The sequence below is a fragment of the Plecotus auritus genome (assembly GCF_963455305.1).
Source record: "Plecotus auritus genome assembly, chromosome: 1".
NCBI lineage: Eukaryota > Metazoa > Chordata > Mammalia > Chiroptera > Vespertilionidae > Plecotus > Plecotus auritus.
Genome location: NC_137770.1, coordinates 220,937,976 through 220,957,545, shown reverse-complemented (window position 1 = coordinate 220,957,545; position 19,570 = coordinate 220,937,976). Strand labels below are relative to the sequence as shown.

General features: G+C 37.3%; 1 protein-coding gene across 5 annotated transcripts in view; it reads right to left on the bottom strand.

Moving 5' to 3' along the window:
* ATP8A1 (ATPase phospholipid transporting 8A1) overlaps nt 1–19,570 on the bottom strand; it is a 215,598-nt gene that overhangs the window by 102,556 nt on the left and 93,472 nt on the right. For all 5 annotated transcript variants that reach the window (XM_080676966.1, XM_080676968.1, XM_080676965.1 and 2 more), the window contains 6 exons: nt 14,233–14,305; nt 11,556–11,661; nt 9,995–10,077; nt 7,834–7,883; nt 5,843–5,912; nt 737–821 (listed from right to left, as the gene is read on the bottom strand). In XM_080676966.1, coding sequence (XP_080533092.1) covers nt 737–821; nt 5,843–5,912; nt 7,834–7,883; nt 9,995–10,077; nt 11,556–11,661; nt 14,233–14,305 — 467 coding nt within the window. The remainder of the gene's footprint in view (nt 1–736; nt 822–5,842; nt 5,913–7,833; nt 7,884–9,994; nt 10,078–11,555; nt 11,662–14,232; nt 14,306–19,570) is intronic.

Here is a 19,570-nt window from a genome sequence, read left to right as displayed (position 1 = left end):
TGAAACTGAATTGAATAACTATTTTAATAGGTTATACAGGTTTATTTCTTTTTTCTATTTTTTTATTCAGATTTGAATATCCAGTTCTTTACCTCTTGTTTCTTTTACGTCTGCGTTGCTTGAGATACAAAGTCAAGTATTTAAACTGTAAATAGTGCCCATTCTAGGAAGTGGACCAATTTATAGACCCTGTACCCCCTACACCAAGGGGACAAAGTTTCTTAAAATGTTAATAAATACAGGAAAGCAAAATAAAAATAATGGGTGGGAACAGCATATAGTATAATGTAAATAATCAACCTTAATCACTGTCTTGCTTTAGGAATCTCTAAGTAAAATAATAACAATGATCCCACAGGATATCAGTAGTCTATGATTTTAAAAACATTTAATCATGCTTTATTACAGTACTAGAGGCCCGGTACATGAAATCCGTGCACTTGGGGGGAGGGGGAGAGGTCCCTCAGCCCGTCCTGTGTCCTCTTGCAGTCCGGGAACCCATGGGAGAAGTTCCGACTGATGGCTTAGGCCCGTTCCACTGCCGCTGCGCTTGCCAGCCGTGAGCCCGGCTTCTGGCTGAGCAGCGCTCCCCCTGTGGGAGCGCACTGACCACCAGGGGGCAGCTCCTCAGTTGATTGTCTGCCCCCCTGGTGGTCAGTGCGCATCATAGTGCCCGGGCGTTCAACTGTTCGATCTATTTGCATATCAGCCTTTTATTATATAGGATTACACTCACCTTCTGTAGCAAACTGCTCTAAATGTTTTAGGGTAATTTCTTTGTATTTTGAAGTCTCTGCCAATCGATCATAAATTACGGTGTCCTGGAAAACAAACAGAATGTATAAACTTAAACTAAGTATTCTGAGTTCAATAAAGTTGATGTGGGCAACATTACTGGGTAGCAAATCCATATAAAAACAACCAATCACTTTCAGCATTGGTTTTAAAGCATAGAAGATTTCCCCCGAATAATACCATTTCCATAATGACAATAATGAAAAGGATTTAGTCCAATATTTTCATCTTTCTCCTCTGAATAGTGGCTCCAACATTTAAGATCTCATATTCTATCAGCACTTCACCTTCCACATGCTGCAGGATCTCCACCCCCCTACCCCCCCACCCCGCCCGTCTCTGAAGGTTGTGCAGAACACGGAAGTGTTCACAGGTGCACGAGGAAGAATGGTCCAGCCCTCAAGAAGTTCAACGCTGAAGAGCTTGCCCTGCTGCGACTTCTCAGAGCCTTTAAAATGCTACTGTGGCCTGACCCGTGTGGCTCAGTGGTTAAGTGTCGACCTATGAACCAGGAGGTCAGGACTCGATTCCTGGTCAGGGCACCTGCTGGGTTGTGTTGTGAGCTCGATCCCCAGTGGGGGCCATGCAGGAGGCAACCCATCAATGATTCTCTCTCATCACTGATTCTCTCTCATCACTGATTCTCTCTCATCACTGATTCTCTCTCATCTCATTTCTGGCTCTCTCTCCTTCTTCCTTCCTCTCTGAAATCAATATAAACATATTTTAAAAAACAATAAGACGCTACTGTGTGTGATGCATCTCTAAGGGGACTATATGGCTGTGCCAAACTCATTTACTCCTGAACCTTTTCGTGGTAATGGCACCTTTGATGGGACCATGCTGACAGAAGGATTCTGAGAGACACAGGTCTAAATCCACTGAGAGGGCTGGTGAGTAGAGTAGGGAGAACTGTGGACACACCCAGCATTGCCACTGAGCTGTGTGTTTCTGATTGTGTCACATTAGCTGGCAAACTCCATTTCCTTAGCCTGTAAAACCCAACTACAGGATTCTCTCTTTTTAAAAAAATATATTTTATTGATTTTTTTATAGAGAGGAAGGGAGAGGGATAGAGTTAGAAACATCGATGAGAGAGAAACATCGATCAGCTGCCTCCTGCCATTCCCCACTGGGGATGTGCCCGCAACCAAGGTACATGCCCTTGACCAGAATCGAACCTGGGACCCTTCAGTCCGCAGGCTGACGCTCTATCCATTGAGCCAAACCGGTTAGGGCTACTGGATTCTCTTTAAAGCTCCTTTCCGCTTTAACTTTATGTACCAAGTGTGTTTCTCCAAGTCTTGCCCCTTTATAAACTGCCTATTGTTCCTTCAGTTACTCTTTGGCCTGGGTTGAACATTTTAAGAATTTTAGTATTTGGCCTTCCTGGTTTTATTAGACCAGGAAAAAATAAATCATTTACCTGCAATTACTTTCTCAGTGATATCCCCACTCTGGGGTCTCTGGTCTCAGGGCTGCGCTGGAAGCAGACTAATGGACGATGATTTAGAGCCCTTGGGAGCAGCAGAACCCAGTGACCTCAGAGCAGATGGAGTATTCCCGGGCTCAATTAGGAATTTCTTTTCATTTTTCAGTGGCGGAATGGGAAGGGGGGCAAAGCAAAGGAAACGATAATTTCCCCGCATGGCTCCTTTCTGAGAATGAAAGGCATAACTTAGGAATTCTTTTTTTTTTTTCCCAGAGACTAATGACATTTTCAATGAAATTAAAGCAGGTCATTTAAAACTAAGAAAATCTTTTAAATGATTAAAATCATGTAAACAAAAGTGATAACAGGGCTAGGGAGAGGAGATTCTGCAATGCAGCCAAGCATTCTGGTGGGAGAAACATGCTCAGCATAGGAGAACTTCCTGCCTTCTTCAAGGCGTTGAGGAAAGCGGGGGACCGAGTGTGACTTTCTGCGTGAATCGTATGGCATGTTTCTAAGCGACAATCACAGTTGGCCATCCTTACATGTGAAAAGTAAACACACATAGATGACGTGTATTTTATGTTTTCAGGCTAATTTATAAGTTGATAGTTTTGTGTGGCCCCCAGATGATGTTATAAATATCCAAATGGCCGTGGGCAGAGAAAAGGTTCCCCACCCCTATTCTAGATGAACTCTTCAGGTACTATCTTCTAATTTGCTAATCCCACTCCCACCCCTTCAACTCTGTCTAATCTAGAGTTTATTCCACTTACTGATGTTCTTTCTTAAATTGATTTATGGTTTCTAATTTATCTTACAGGTAGCCCATCCTCCCCTCCAATTTATTTTTTATTATAAATAACTGAAAATAAAAATATATAATTTTTTTTTTTTATCATGTTGAACTCCAGACATCCTTTGCTAGACTGGTCCACACAGATGATTTCAACTGGAGTGCATCCATGCTCCAGTCTTGCTTTCTCCCTCTCTGCCTACATCCCAACCTATTGGGTCTCTAACCCCCCAGCAGAGGTTGGCGTGAGTTTGCTCAGCTTCATTGCATGACTGGGAAGCTCACCGCTGTCCTGAGCTTCACAGAGTGGAAGGTGGCTCCCATCTGCATTTTACACAAAGAACTATTTGCCACCTTTTCCCCACAGAAACAAATCTCCAGCCCCTCCTTCCCGATTCCAAATCCAGGGCCTGGGACTCCCACCCCACTCAGCTCAAGCTTCATTTCAATGTACCACTTTGACTTTGTATTCCTATTTGTTTTGAGCCTGATTTTGTCTCTTTTCTCCTTATACTGTTATCCATCACTGCCATGATATTGGAATTGAGGAGATACATCAAAGTATGAACAGACTATCTAGCTTGACTGGGAAGTATTAGTGATGACTTCTTAATTGACTTCTATAATAATAAAAGCATAATATGCTAATTAGAGTGACATCCTTCTGGATGACCTTCTGGATGAAGCCAGGGCTGCGAGGGAAGCCCTGGTCCCAGGTACCAGAGGGAAGCCGGTGCTGGCAGCTGGGGGAAGGAAGGCCTACTCTTTCACGGATTTTCGTGCATCAGGCCTCTAGTTTATTACTAACATACTGTGTTGCACTTGTCTCTGTGGATTACTCACTCTACCAAGGAAACATCTCCTCCAAATTTCAGTCTCCCCTCCAGATCCTCTGAGTTTGACCTTTAGTCCTGCTCTCTTTTCATGTGATATTTTCTTCCTGCGAGTTCTCATCCATCTTCTGCTTTTAGTTTCTACCTACACTTGTTACCTCCTAAGTCTATATCAGCACCCCAGTTTTCCTCCTCCAGGAAACCCAGGTTATCTCCATTTTATGGGCCAGAGGTTGCCCCCAACACTCTATCTTGGAAGTGGTATCGCTTAGTAAATTCAGCCAAGTAGAAATCTGATAATAATCCTAGACCATCTCTTTCCTCATCATCCACATGTAATCGATTACTAAATCCTAAATCTCTGTCCTCTCAGTCCTCTCTGCAACTGACTTTGTTCAGATCCTTATCACCTCTTTGCCCTTATCATCAACAGCCTCAATTGGCAACTCCATATGCATCTCTTTCTTGTCTTAACTCATCTTCCTAAATGGCATCAGAACAATCCAGAAACAAACATAAAAGTTCTTGGGCATGAAAAGACCTATGAGCTGACTCACCTTTCCAGCCTTACATTCTGCTGTTCCCTGTCAAACTACACATAGTTCTCAAATGTGCCTTGCTATTTTATATGCTTATGCCTTTTAATATTTAACCACATTTCATAGCCACTTTGAAAATGGAGAAAAACAATGCAATGAGCAAGTTAATGTTTGCAAACGATGTCTGTGATTATTCAAAAAGGAAATCCAGTGTTTTTGTTTTGTATTCAATGCTTTAATTCCCCAAAGTTTCTAGGCAGATTACTCAAAATTAAGGACAAAATGTGAGTTGGGTATACTAAACTGGACACTTTTACATCCACCATTCAAAGTGAGAGATCTTAAAGGTTCTATTTATCCCCTTATCATTGAAGGTTACCATGGAGATGCAGACAATCTTTACAATATACCTTAATATTGTATTCTCATCTTCTCTTTATATATATTTCTTTGACTAGTCTTAAGCTCCTGACAAGTCTTGGGTGTTATCTTCCTATATCCAAATCCATTTCAAAGTCTAGTAGATAAAATGTACACACCAAATAAATGTTGTTTGGATCAACAACCAAAGGAATTCTAAGACTAAATTCATGAGACACCACGAAGTAGTTCTACCAAATACTGTAAAACCAAGGAATTGAAAAACACTCTCAACAGGAATTAAGATGCTTGAGCTTCTTAATAAGGTCAATTTCCAAGTTCCATGGATTTTTAAAGTGAGGTTTTTTATTATATTCAAAATTGCAAAGTTCCAAGTTGGTATGTCACCTGACTAGTCCAAGTAGACTAAAGTACCTAAAAAGGATAATTCAGAAGGAAAATACTGACCAATTTTAAGAACAACAAAAAAGGCTCTGGTCAGTAGATTTCTTATTTTTCATTGAGTGGAAAGATATTTTAACTAGGAAAATTAAATTAGAATGACATATTGCTGTTTCTGCCAATCTAACCTGCCAATATACCAAAGCCAACCAATAGTTAAAAATTCTGTTATAATTTAAAACAATGCAAGACCAATAGTGATCACCACATGGAGAAATTATTGCAGTAATTCTGATCCAATCCCCATCCCCCCATTTCAGTGGTCTTTAAAAATTCAAATTCAAACTGGTGTGGATCACTACCTTTCTAATACAATTTAAGAATATTTTCTGTATTTAAGTGTCTCTTATCTTCTTTATGTAATATAAACCTTAAATGTTATGTATCAAAAATTAAATTATATGAATAACCTAAGCCACACTTTTTTAAAGCACCAAATTGACCCAGAAGGAATTCCACATTGCACCAGAAGAGACCAAACACTATTACTATAAAACACCAACAAAAGTGGATGTCAGCAATGTCATGCTAAACATCTGTGTTATATTTCCACAGCCGAATGCTTAACATAGACATTATAAACCACCATAAATCAAACCTGCGAAAGACAAAAATAAAAACTTACAGCTCCTTTGCAGTAGAGTCGTAACTTCCCGGATGGAGTGCGAACAATCACCGACATTCTTTTCCTGGTGCTGGAAGAAAAGGTTTTCCATAACGTGTCATCATCCTGAGAATACGCATCGATATGTGTGTCATGCCTCATATACTTTAATAGTCATACTGAAAAAATAAATTTGACCAAAATGTGACCACGGATACAAACCCTCCCCTGGGTGTGCAGTTGGGTGCCTCTGAAAGTTCCTTTGCTTTTTTAAGGCCATAGGGTACCATCTGCTGCCCGGGAGGGATAATTTACGAAAGAGCTCCCTAGAGACCTGCCGGAGTTAGCACCCACCAGGGTAGAGGGGAGCTCTGGTTCAATGTGTTCAGATTAGAAAACAATGACGACATTTAAGCCGGTATGTTTTAGGATGAACTGTATGTCATTAAAAACAGAAATGATGGTCTCTCTTCACCATTGCACGAATGGCTACATCCAACACCTGCTTTTCAACCTTCCTCTGAGCTGACTTTGCCGCAGTTTCTCACACAGATGACCCATTATCATCCCGAAATCATCCTCTTCCCCTGGCTCCGTGCCATTATCCTCTCATTGCCAATTCCCCCTTTTCTAATCAACCCTTAAATTTGGAGTTACTCAGGGCTCAATCCTCAGCCTTTCTGGTTTCCCTCCTTCTCTATTTTATATCCAGCAGATCCCACTCATCTCCACGGCTTTGGGCACCATTGACAGGCCCATGACCACAGAGTTTCTATTTCGCCCACTGGCTTCTCTTTCATGCTCCAGGCCAGTATACCCAGCTGCCTACCTCTGACACCTCCATTTGTGTATCTCACGGGCATCTACAATTCAAACATGTCACCCGCCACACCTATTCCTATTTCTGAACCTGCCACCTGTGTAAACAGTACCTCTATCTACCCAGCTATTCATGCCTGAGACTCTAATTCCTCCCTTCCACATCCAATCCATCCCAAAGCCCCCCTGACATCCCTCAAGGTACCTGGGTTCTATCAATTTCACTACTATCAGCCTAATTTAAACCACCAATGTCTTTCAAGGAGCCTGTTTTAATACACCTTATTCACCTTTTTCCCTTTCACCCTTAAGCCTACCCCCATCAACCTAAGCATCCTGAAAAAGCCTAACCTCCCAACCTTGTTTTCTTTTTCTTCGTGGCACTAACCACTTAGCATAGGGCTTATAAGTGTATGCTAATAAACAAACATGTCCACATGCTAATTGATAGGCTATTTATAAATATTTTATAGATATAATACAAGGGAGCGCAGGAAAAACAGTCACTTTGCCCTGTGAACGGCAATGAAATTTTTAAAGGCCCTTCTGTCTGTAGCTGAAGACTATTTGCCCCAAGAATGTAGGTCAGCTGGGAAACTACATAGGCATGTGGGAATAAAAAGCCTACAACCCAGATATATCACTGATTATAACGGAAGGCCTTCATTATTTGACTTTGAGAAATGAAGTAAGTAGAATAATCTCTTTGCTTTCTGCTCTTTCCCACTAGATAGTAACTGGTTTGATACCTAACAGAGACATGGATATGTTTTCCGGAATCCCAGAGACAGTTAGGTATAATGAGCACATAATTAGAATTGTGGGATCTTAACTCTGATTCATCTTCACTCCACATCAATCTTGGTCCCTCTAAGTATAACAATGTTTCCAGATCATTAGCCGCAAGACTCCTGGTCCTATACCCCACGGTTGTGATGCAGACAGTCATGTTGAAAAATAGTTTTATACTATCTTCAGGCGTCCTATCTTGCAACATTCTGAAGGAAGCTGTTTCTGATTTACCTGCAGCTATGAAAATTAAACACTGTACCAAAGATTTTAATGCAATATTTTGTCTAAATAAGTTCAGTTAAAGAAAATAAAGCATACTTTCTTACTTATTTAAAAAGGGAAAAATAGCAATAGATAGACATTTATCTTATGCACACAAATCACAGAGCAGATGTTTTTACCTGGTGAACTCCAGGACATTGAGCAATTCATATCTTTCTTCTTGCCCCAGCTATAAAGAAAAGGAATTTATGATTACATAAAGTTGAAAGTTTCTTTGCTTTCTTGGAAATAAACCTTAGTCATGAAATTTTAATGTAAAAAATGTCAACACCAACAAATCGTCCCTTTTGAAATATATCATCTTTATTGAACTTACTAACTTACAGGTTAAGATGGAAGGTTGAACATTCCCATCTTTTTACTTATTGATAGATAGTGAGAGTGAGAGTGAGAGTGAGAGTGAGAGTGAGAGTGAGAGAGAGAGAGAGAGAGAGAGAGAGAGAGAGAGAGAGAGAGAGAGAAGAGAGAGAAACATTAAGTTGTTGTCCCACTTATTTATGTATTCATTGGTTGGTTCTTGTATGTGCCCTGACCAGGGATTGAATGCCATAGAAGCAGCCTTAGGACTAAACTGGCCCAGACCAAGGAGAATGGAGGACTTCAAGAAAGATGTCTCAAGAACAGGTTAGCTAACTGGCAGGTTATCTGATAAAGGTGTGCTAAGAAGGTGTAGAGACAATCAGCAATAGGGAGAAAGGAAAATAAGCAATTGAAAAATGTACACATCTATCTTTAGGAAATAAAAGGAAATATATTTTCAGGAAATAATTTAAGTCAGGAAACAAAATTAAAACAAGAACATACTGAATATAGCAATGTTCAGCTAGGCATATCGCTACAGGCGTAATAATATTAACACTAAATAATGATTTATAATGATATAATTTATATACACAAAGTACATATTCCTTAAATGTATATTTTAATGAAATTCATATAGTTTGACAAAGGCATACTTGGTGTGATCACCTCCTCAAACAAGATACTGAATATTCTCATCACCCCATAAATTCCTTTGTGCCCTTTTCCAAACAATCTCCTCCCTGACTCTGAGGCAACCACTGTTCTGAATCCTAGCACCACAAATCACTTTTGCCTGATTTTGAGCTGCATATAAATGAAACTAAAGACTATGCACTCCTTTGCGCCTGATTTTTTTCTCAATGTAATGATTCTGAGATTTATCCATGCTATTGATGTGTCAATAATGCATTCCTTTTTATTGTTTAGATATCCTATTGTATGAGTATATCACAATCTGTTTATCCATTGTCCTGCTGATGGACATTTGGTTTGTTTACAATTTTTGGATACCATGAATAAAGCTGCTAAGAACATTCCATTAGACATTCTCTTGTGGACATAAGCTTTCTTTTTTCCTGGGTAACTATGAGAACAAGTTCTGGGTCAGGCGCAAGTTTACTTGTATTGGAAAACTCTAAAAGGTTTTCCAAAGGGATTACATCATGCTGTGCGTCTACTAGCAATATCTGGGTGCTCCACTTCCTCTACATTCTCATTAACATTTGGTGCAATGGTTTTCATTTTAGCCCTTTTGGTGGTATGCAGTAGTATCTCATCGTAATTTTAATTTGCATTTCTCTAATGACTAACAATGTTTTTTCATGGGCCATTGATACATCTTCTTTTGAGAAATGTTTAAGTCTTTTGGCCATTTAATAAACTGGGTCTGAATACTTGTTTAACCAAAAATTGTAATACAATTATAATAATACTAGAGGCCCATTGCACGAAGATTCATGCAATAGGCCTTCCTTCCCCTGGCTGCCAGCACTGGTTTTCCTCTGGCACCTGGGACCCAGGCCTTCGCTGCAGCCGCAGCAGAGAACCCAAGCCTCTTCAGTCTTTGCTCCGCGCCTGCATGTGCAAATTAACCCTCCATCTTTGTTGGGTTAATTTGCATACTCACTCCTGATTGGCTGGTGGGCATTGCAGATGTATGGCCAATTTGCATATTTCTCTTTTATTAATGTATATTGGGAAGAGATGGTGAGTCAGAAGAGCTAAATCCTCATTTAACATAATAGAAAGTCAATAGGCATGTCTAATATTGAAGAAAACATGTATCATTAATCACATATACTTTTTGAAAATATGAGATGTATAAATGCCTGAAGAAAGAGATAAAGTATTAGAAGGTGGATGCCTCTAGAGTAGGGAACCTCTATTTTAAAACAAGACTTTTGGTATTATTTTATCTTTAAAGCTATACATATGTTTACTTTGATGAAAAAAAAGACTTAAAAATAAATAACTTACTGAATCTATAATCACTGAGTCAGGTGTTCTTCCAGTGAAAACAAAATTCAATTGCTTGGCTGCTCTGACCAAAGCTCCCTCATCTGTTTTGGGAAAATAGGTGAAAGCAAATACATGATGATATAAAAATTATTCCCAATACAAGAGAAATACATCACTATAATATAATTTGCTGTTTAATTTAAAAAAATGTTTTGATTTCAGAGAGGAAAAGAGAGGGGGAGAGAGACAGAAACATCAATGATGAGAGGGAATCATTGATCGGCTGCCTCCTGCAGGCCCCACACTGGGGATTGAGTCCATAATGTATGCATGTGCCCTGACTGGGAATCGAACTGTGTGACCTCCTGGTTCATAGGTCAACGCTCAACCACTGAGCCACCTTGGCCGGGTGCTGTTTAATTTTTAAAGCATTAAAATTCTTATTCTGGATCCTGTTATGCAATCCATTTATTTTAACGTTATATAACAATGCCAAAGCAACAAATATAATAATCTGAGATAAGTATAGACTCAGAGTCCTGTTTCTGAACATTAAGACTCAGCCTTATTTGTAAACAAGAATGAAAATGTACATGTGCCTCTTGGCCCAGCATATTTTCTAGGAAAACCTTTCTCAAAATGAATGACACAAAACTGCCTTCTTACATTTTACGTTTTTCCTCCTAAAACATTGATTGTAGAAAAACTAATACTACTAATTGAGAATTTGACTTACATGGATATAAATGAATGGATGCTTGATTTTTTCATATATTACTAGTGGTTACTGTCATCACCATGCTACTTTAAAACTTCTTGTTGCTGAGGGTAGGGTGTGGGATAAGAAAATGTTCATATAGTTTCTATCCCAACAATGTGAGATATAACATTTCTTATACTTAGAAGGAATTTGGTACATTTTACTAGGTTATAGCTACTGGCTTAGAATACAGTTTAAAATACTTTTAACGAAGTTCTCCAAAGTGTATTCCTTCTTTCCTAAAACCTTATAATAATTGGATTGACTATTTACCCAAATTTACATTGAAAATAGGTCTAAAATTAAGCTAAAAAATTAACTGTGCTAATACATTATTTTATGGAATCCCTTCAAATGCGTAAATCATCCTCACCCAAATAAATTCACAACAATTTATTATTATCATTCCCCAAAGAGAGAAGCAAAACTGGTGTTCTAAAATGCACACTATTTAGGTAAACAGATCTTCCTTTTCTGTCTGCTTATGTGCAAAAACAGTTTTTGACTAAGTTTTTTTGGAAAGAAGGGAGAATTTACCATGTGCATATAAAAAAATACTTTCGCTTGTTTGAATTTTGTTATTCAAATTTCTATATGTTATGTCCTCTACCAAAATTGTATAAACAAAGTTTTATATTTTAACATATAGATATATTTAATTCCAAGAGCCAAGGTTTGTCTAATTAGTAAATGATTTTTTTAATCTAAAAAACATAAGTTGGTTATTTTAATTTTTCAAATTAAATTGATTTTTTTCTTGACAATCTCAAGAAAAATTTTCCACTGGAAAAAAACACATCACAATTGCGTCATCTGTACCTGGAGATGCTGCTTGATAAATAAGCTTGTCGCCTTCTCGCTCTGGTACTGCTGTGTGACAGACTGCCATCATGGTGAGAAATTCACAGATTACAGGTGCGGTTGGCTGTAAGAAATAAACCTACATTAGACCTTCTCACTTAAATATTCGGACACTCATGATCACAATATTCCTTCATGCACATCTATTAAGAGGGTAGCTATTAAATATCAAAGGTATGAGGTTATAGCTAACTAAAAAGACATTATTATGAAGAAAAAATATTTTTAACTGAAATCATTCATTCTTGTACTCTCTCATTCATTTTTAAACATTTATACAAGACAACTCTGTGTTGTCAAACAGAAAGAGTACAGTGAAAAAAGTGGATCTGGTCAAATACTGGGCTTAGAAGACAGAGGAGAAATTCTAAAATGTTCTTTATCTGGTCCTAATTCCTGACCATATTTATTTTTTTACTTTTTTCTTTTACAGAGAGAGGAAGGGAGAGGGGGAGAGAGAGAGAAACATCATCGATCGGCTGCCTCCTGCACGCCCCACACTGGGGATGGATTTCACAACCCGGGCATGTACCCTGACTGGGAATCGAACCAGAGACCTCTCTTGGTTCATAGGCTGGTGCTCAACCACTGAGCCACACTGGCCGGACCCTGACAAGATTTAAATTTTAGGCATCTCATCTTACTGTGGTTCACTATTTTGGTTTGGGGTGATGATGGCAGGGGATCCCTCTGTAATGCCTTGAGCTCCCTCTCTCCAAAACTGGCAACCTTAACTGACAGTTTTTACCAAATAAAGAAATGATTGAGCAGTTTCCATGTACGATGAACTCGTGTGACCTGAAAAAGACATGAAAGTGAATCCTTTCTGCAAGGAGCTTAGTTTATAGGAGAAAAGAAGCCAGATTTCACATTAAACATCTGCCTGCCTGGCTCTTAACATAGAAAAATGTCATTCAAATTAATAAAAAAAAATCTCTCTATGCTGTTGGACAAAAAATAAAACAGCCTGGCCAGTGTTGCTCAGTGGTTGATCATTGACCCATGCACCAAGAGGTCACTGGTTTGATTCCTTGTCAGGGCACAAACTCTGTTATGGGCTGGGTCCCCAGTAGGGGGCATGCAGGAGGCAGCCCATTGCTGTTTTTCTCTCATTGATGTTTCTATCTCTCTCACCCTCACCTTTCCTCTCTCTCTGAAATCAGTAAAAACGTATTTTAAAAAATAAAACAAAAAAAGAAGTGAAGTGATTGAAAAACTAAGTCAAATATTATTTGAAAAAACTGAGTTCAGGCTACAATAGACAAAAGAGACATGGTGCCTGCCATGCGAAGCTTCGACTTGTGGGGAAAACAGAACACAGATAAACATACACATATAATCTATTTATAGAGTGAAAAGGGCTATAAAGAAGAGAATGTGCAAACACACATAATGTGATTTGGATGAGTTTGTGGTTGTTCTGAAGATAATGCAATATTTAAGCTGGTGAGGTTTTAGCCTCATGAGAAATTGAGCAGAGATTTTTTCCATCAAACAAGAACCTAATATGACTGAAAAGATCCTAAAGAAGGAAATAATGAAGTGTGTTTGAGAACATAAAGGAAAACTAGCGTGGCCTGGAGAAAAAGAAGGCAAGAGCGGCTCCGAGTGAGGTTGGTGACAGGCAGGCCCAGGTCATGTAACTTTGTAGTTAAGAGGGACACCAGACAATGGCTTTGAACAGGGAAGCGGTGGGACTTGATTTCCACTTGCATCACAGCAGTTGTCTTGTGCAACAAAAATTGGAAGGAAGTGAAAAGGAAACCAAGGAGAATGGTTAGGAGGCATTCCAGTAATTCACACAGGGGATGTTGGTAGTCTGGACTCAGGGAGTGAACGAGAGAATAAAGACGACATTTGAAATGTATTCTAGAAGTCAGTATTGACAAAGACTTGGTGACTCCATTGATTGGAGAAGGAGGGACAAGGAAGTATCAAAAGCAACCCTAAAGTTCCTAGAAAGAAAATTAAGACAGGTGGTGGTGTAAGTTACTGAACGTGAGGGCACAAGAGGGAAGAGAAGGTCTAGGTCTAGGTTTTGTGGATCCTGAAGCTAATACTCTGTTGTAGGCCCTCTTAAGGAAAAAGGATACAAAAATAGCCATACAAACACATGACCAGAGCTCCATCCAGAGGCACAGGTGGTAGGTTCACCCGTACTTCAGAGGGAGCATGTTGTGCACATATGGAAGCAACTGCGAGAAAAAGTTCTGGGGATTCAACTCCAGGAAACACTACCACCTGATCTGATGAAGTTTTAGTAAGTGTCAATGACTTGATAAAGATGTCCACAGTTCTTATTGTATATATTTGGCACTGGCCTATCATTTTGAGCAGGTAATTCATTTCTACAGATATTCTGAATTTGTTAATAGTGAGTTCTTTCAAACAAAGAGGGTTCTCATATTACTTAACTTAAGACATTGTTACAAGATAGAATATTGATAATGATAATAGCAAAACTAAATATCTAAGAACCATGTTGGCCAAGTTAAAAAAATTAGAAACAGATTTCAAAATTTATTAAAAATAATCACAACACTAAAAAGAAATACATAAACAGGGAAGATAATTCAGAGAAACGTTCATTAGTTTTCACTCACCAATTAGAATATAATGATTTTATGTCACTTACATGATTATTTTGGAGATTTTCCAGCAATGATGAATCATTAAATGTTTTTTCATCCCCAAACTGTGAGCTCTGCCTACAGGGGAAAAAAGGAGCAAACCTGGCTTATTTATAGCAGCTCACTGATCTTTTGTAACTTTTTAAATAAATGACTATGCCTGCAAACCCCAATAAATATAATTTAGAGTGCATTACTAAATACGGCATCACAAATTTCATGAATAAATCAGAAAATATATTCAAGCATTGTGAAATATGACAGACATTCATAACATAACGAAAATAGTATTTTATAGTTCATTTTCCTGGAGTGAAATTATATTGTAGCCAATGAAGTTTTAAAAATTTAATTTAAAAATGTAACAAATACTAGGAACTGAATTTCTTCTACTTCTATAATTTTTTCAAGTTTTAAGAATTCTGAGATAAAGTTATTATTAAAAACAATACTGATGATACTTTTACCGTGGCCTACGAGAAATCTTTATTTGTAGTAATTAACACTACATGATTATCATCTGAAATATAAAAATATGAATGAACTATATATTTTATCACCACTAACAAATATCGGATATGCTTACATACATATCACATGTGTTCTGTATATTGAGGAGAAAAATCAAAGGTGCATGGGATTCTCTTGTGCTTGGCTATCTTCCGGTCAGCACACACATCATGCACTTCGGAAGAAACAGATGGAGTCAGAATGGCCTCTGTAATCTAGCTATTATTAATCTTGGCAATGAAATTTAATATAAACTGTTGAAATTCAAAAGAACAAGGACCATTTAGTTGGGAATGTCAAACCCAAAGGGTATACTTTGCAATGTTCAGTGAAAATCTATAGATCTAAGCTTTTGTACACTGAAGAAAATTCCAGAATAAGTTCAGAGGAAAAAGATATATTCAATATTAAATGACTGTAAACCAGAAAGTTTTTAATCACAATCTTTATAGGTTTCAAAGAGCATTATCAATGTCAATGTGCCAAATAGCAAGAGTTTCATAATTTTAAAACCAGAAGTTTAAAAGGAAAAATCACTGAAGAAAAAAGAATTTAAATAATTGAACATACAGAATACCCTCAATGAAACATTTTTTTCCCCAAAACCAAAGGAGGAAGTTGGAACATTTACAATAAAATGCATCTTTATTTACATGTAGTATATGGTCTATTAATTCTCAAAATTATAATACATCTTTGTTAACATGTAGTAGTTTCGAATTCTCAAAACATCCCTGGAAAGCAGAATAAACACATTATTATTATTATTATTATTCCTCCTCCTCTAGTTTTAAAGATGGAGAGAAAAATCCAAGAACTTTTAAATGACTTATTAACAGGCAAACAGGAAAAAAAAGCAAACATTCTACTCCAAATACTATCAGTTCTTAAAAATAGTTTATTATTTGGGGTTCCATAAATTCATTAATTGTTCTTAGTTATACTTTCCTACTTATTTGTTAAATTGAATTGTCAAGGAACATTCACAGTAACATCTTGCATATGGAGGTCTATTTTGTTTTCAAAGAATTCCAGACTGAAAGCCTGTGTAAATATGAAGATATGTCTTGTTAACCCTTTGTACTCCATAAGCGTCTATGGCGTGTGGGGATGGTTTCCGTTTTGTACGCATGGCAGTTAACTGGTTAATCTCACTAGTAATTCTTTCATCTTATAAATCACAGCCACCATAATTGACATAACATTCAAATGTATTTACAGCAAATAACACCAGATATGCAATTGAAATATTTACATGGACACATCACATCTTCCATTCACCAATGAAGGCTTCACCATGGATAATGCTCCATAAGAATTTTTCCAGAAAGTGGCTTCCTTTCCAAGACCATAAACCATAAACACCTCATCTGCTAATCGCATGGCCTTGGGTGGGTAATTCAGCCATGGTGTTCTCACCACCCCTCTCCAAAATCTTACCAAACATTCACTTTTAGTAAATGTAAGCAGATAAAACTAAGAAGTGCATGTCACTTCAAAATAATAACCAACTGCATAATAAATACAAGGAATACTTTAAACAGTAAGTTGACAAAACTATGTGGATTTGCAAACTGCTCACAAAAATAATGCAAGCCAGTATCAACGTTTTGTTAAAATTTTCCCTAGAAATTTTCAAGTGGCACTTTTCTCACCAGGAGACAAAGAAATGGTGTTTTGCAAGAAACAATAAGAGAGGGAGAGGAACACTAAGGTAAAACATCATGAGCAGGTAGCCCACATCACATAACTGGCAGCTTCTTGCAGCCTGATTTAAAAGCTGTGATACCTTGTAAATAGTTATTTCCTGATCATACAAAAATGGAGAGTCCTCAGAGCAATAAAAGTTAACAGAAAACTCAGAATGCATATGGCTTAATTGGTATTAGCTATTTTCATATATGACAGTGTGGATTATGACATTTTAAAAAATTCATGTTGACAAGAAAGTCATCAGAAAAAAAAAAAGAGTTGGACCTACACTTTTCACCTTGAACTAAAATGAACTTCAGATGGATAAACAATCTAATAAAAGTACCAAAGAATGGGATAATTTAAAAAATAAAAAGAACTGCCTAAGTATCTATCATATATAGATCAGAAAACAAAACAGATAAATCTGACTGCATAAAGCTAAAACATTTCTGCAGAGCAAAAACTACTGCAAAGTCAAAAGCCAAAAACAACAAACTGGGAAAAATTCTTTCCAACTCATATATGGAAGGCTAATTTTCATAAAATTGAAAGAACTCAGAAATCAATAAGAAAAAGATCAACAATACAATGGAACAATGAGCAAAGGATATAAACACAGTTCATACAAAAGGAAATATAATTGGCTTTAAGTATATTTTAAGTTCAGCCTTTAAAATATAATGAGAGAGATGAAATTTAAATTTGACAGAAATGAAAGTTTGACAATCCTGTGTTGTTGTGATTATGGAAAAAGTTAAATCATGTCTCATCGGTGAGAATGAAAATTGGTTCAACTTTGACAAGGCAATTGGGCAATTTATATCAACATTTAAAATGCATGTATCCTTTGATTTGGTCATTCCAGTTCTGGGAATTTATACTAATGATCTTCCTGGAGCAAAATGTTGCATGTATTCATTTTTTGCAGCACATTTTTAATAGCAAAGGATTAGAAATAACCCAAGTTCCATCAGGGATGTTGCTTTAAAAAACTTGGTACATCCACATAATAGACTACTATGCAAAAAAAAAAAAAAAAAAAAAAAAAAAAAAAAAAAGGATAGCTATTCATGGAATATGGACAAATCTCAAGAATGCACAGTCAAAAGAAAAGCTGGTACAAAACTGTGCAGTATGCCTCACTCTCTATCAAAATATGAGAAAAAAATGCATGCTTGTAGAGATCTGGAAGAATACAGCTAAAATTGGTTACACTGGCTCCTTCAGGAGGGGAAATGGAGGGCTCCAAGACAGGGAAGGGAGGAAAACCTCTCCCTCTTTACACCCTTAGAATCTGTAACATGTTAAAGCATTATGAACTTAAAACATAAATCAAATTTAAATTAAAAAAAAACCCAAGAACAAAATCTATGTCAGCCACCTGAAATATCTACACACCCCACATGTAAACTAAATGTGTACGTTATACACCTGCACTTATTACACACACACACACACAGGAAGACAAAAGGCAGTGTGATTTAAAGCATTTTTTTTAAATGGATGTGTACCTCCTGCTTCTGAATGGTGCTATTGGTTCCAAATCAAAATTCCTTAAAAGAAGGCTTAATTTTTAGAAATAAATTTGTTATTTAGAGTCAGGTCCAGTAAAGGTCAAGACTATAAGCGAGCAATTGAATTCAATAATATTTTTGTTGGATATTGGTTTTAACCAAAGTAATTAGGCCTGCTTTTCCATGTGACTCGTAGTATTTCCCAAGGCAATTACAAAAGAGGAGTTCCAACACATCCTCTGAAACAGCCGCCTCACAGGAATAAATAAATTACCTGTCAAATTGAAGACTAACACTAACTTGGTTGCATTATATCTCATTATGATGCAGTCACACCCGGGAGAATGTTTCAGTGAGCCTAGCAGAATAAAGAAACACCACTCATCCCATACATAATTATAGGCAGAATGAAATGAGAAAACAAAGGAGACCAGACACTATCCAATGATATTATGATAATACCAAAAATCACAGTGAAGTGACTAAGCACAGAACACTTTAAGGTAATTTTTCTGGAGAATTACTCTCACTAGCATTAACTTAAAAAACTTACCAGAAAGAATAATATGGAGCTATATTAAGTAGTTAAGAAAAAATAAATGTTATCTGAAATTTACTTCAAAATAACAGTGAGGGAAAGATATACATTAATTGAAATTGGTAGTGAGTGCTTATTATTGAAGTGAGTAGATAAGTACTTTTGCCTACGCTTGAATTTCTCCACAATAAGCACTAGAAAAAAATGGGTATGGAAATACATAGTTTTGGAAAATAGCCATATCTTAGGGCTACATGAATGTTGACAATAAGCAGATTATTTTTCCCTTCAATGGTAGATTTTTTTTATAGAAAGCATTAATCCGTAAGGTTATATGATGGCTTACGGTAGTTGGCAATAACAACAAAACCACACTAATTTTGAAGTGGCTAGTGGCTAGGCAATGATTTTCTCTCTCTAAACTATTTATATTAATATATTTAAGCAAGTATAACTTCAGCCATCATCCAATTATCTTTAATGAAAGGGTTACTACATTCTAGGTTTGCCTTTAAATTCAACTAAATGGAAAATAATCTACACACATTTAAATGTTAAATATTATGTGTGTGTGTTTTTTCAACTTGACATTTTTGTGGTAAATACAGTAGGGCAGTAAAATGCAAACAGACACAGGTTTTATACATGGAATTCAATGAACTTCACACTGAAAAGTGAAACTGCTGACAGACAGGAATGAACTTTCAGATTCTGGATTTATGCAGTCATCACACTCTAGCTTTCCCCGGCAGACCAGCCATTTAAAGACGTGGTCAGGTGCCTGGAGCGCAGGATTCAACCAGGATCACACTTTTGATGTTGGTGTCACTGGCAACATGAAAGCAATCGGATGAGGTTGGGGGAATGCCAGCTTTATGAATGTGCAAAACTGCTGCCCCACACTAACTGTTCTGCAGTCAGTTGAATTTCACCTGTTCTTCCCACTTTAGCAAAACAAGAAACGAAGAAAATGTAACATGACAAATAGCAAAGACCTCTTGTGTTCTCAAAGCAGTTCTCTTCCGAAGTTGTTTACAGGCTATAGGGTGTAATGTGAGCAGCTCCCACTTTGTAACCAGGCTCCCA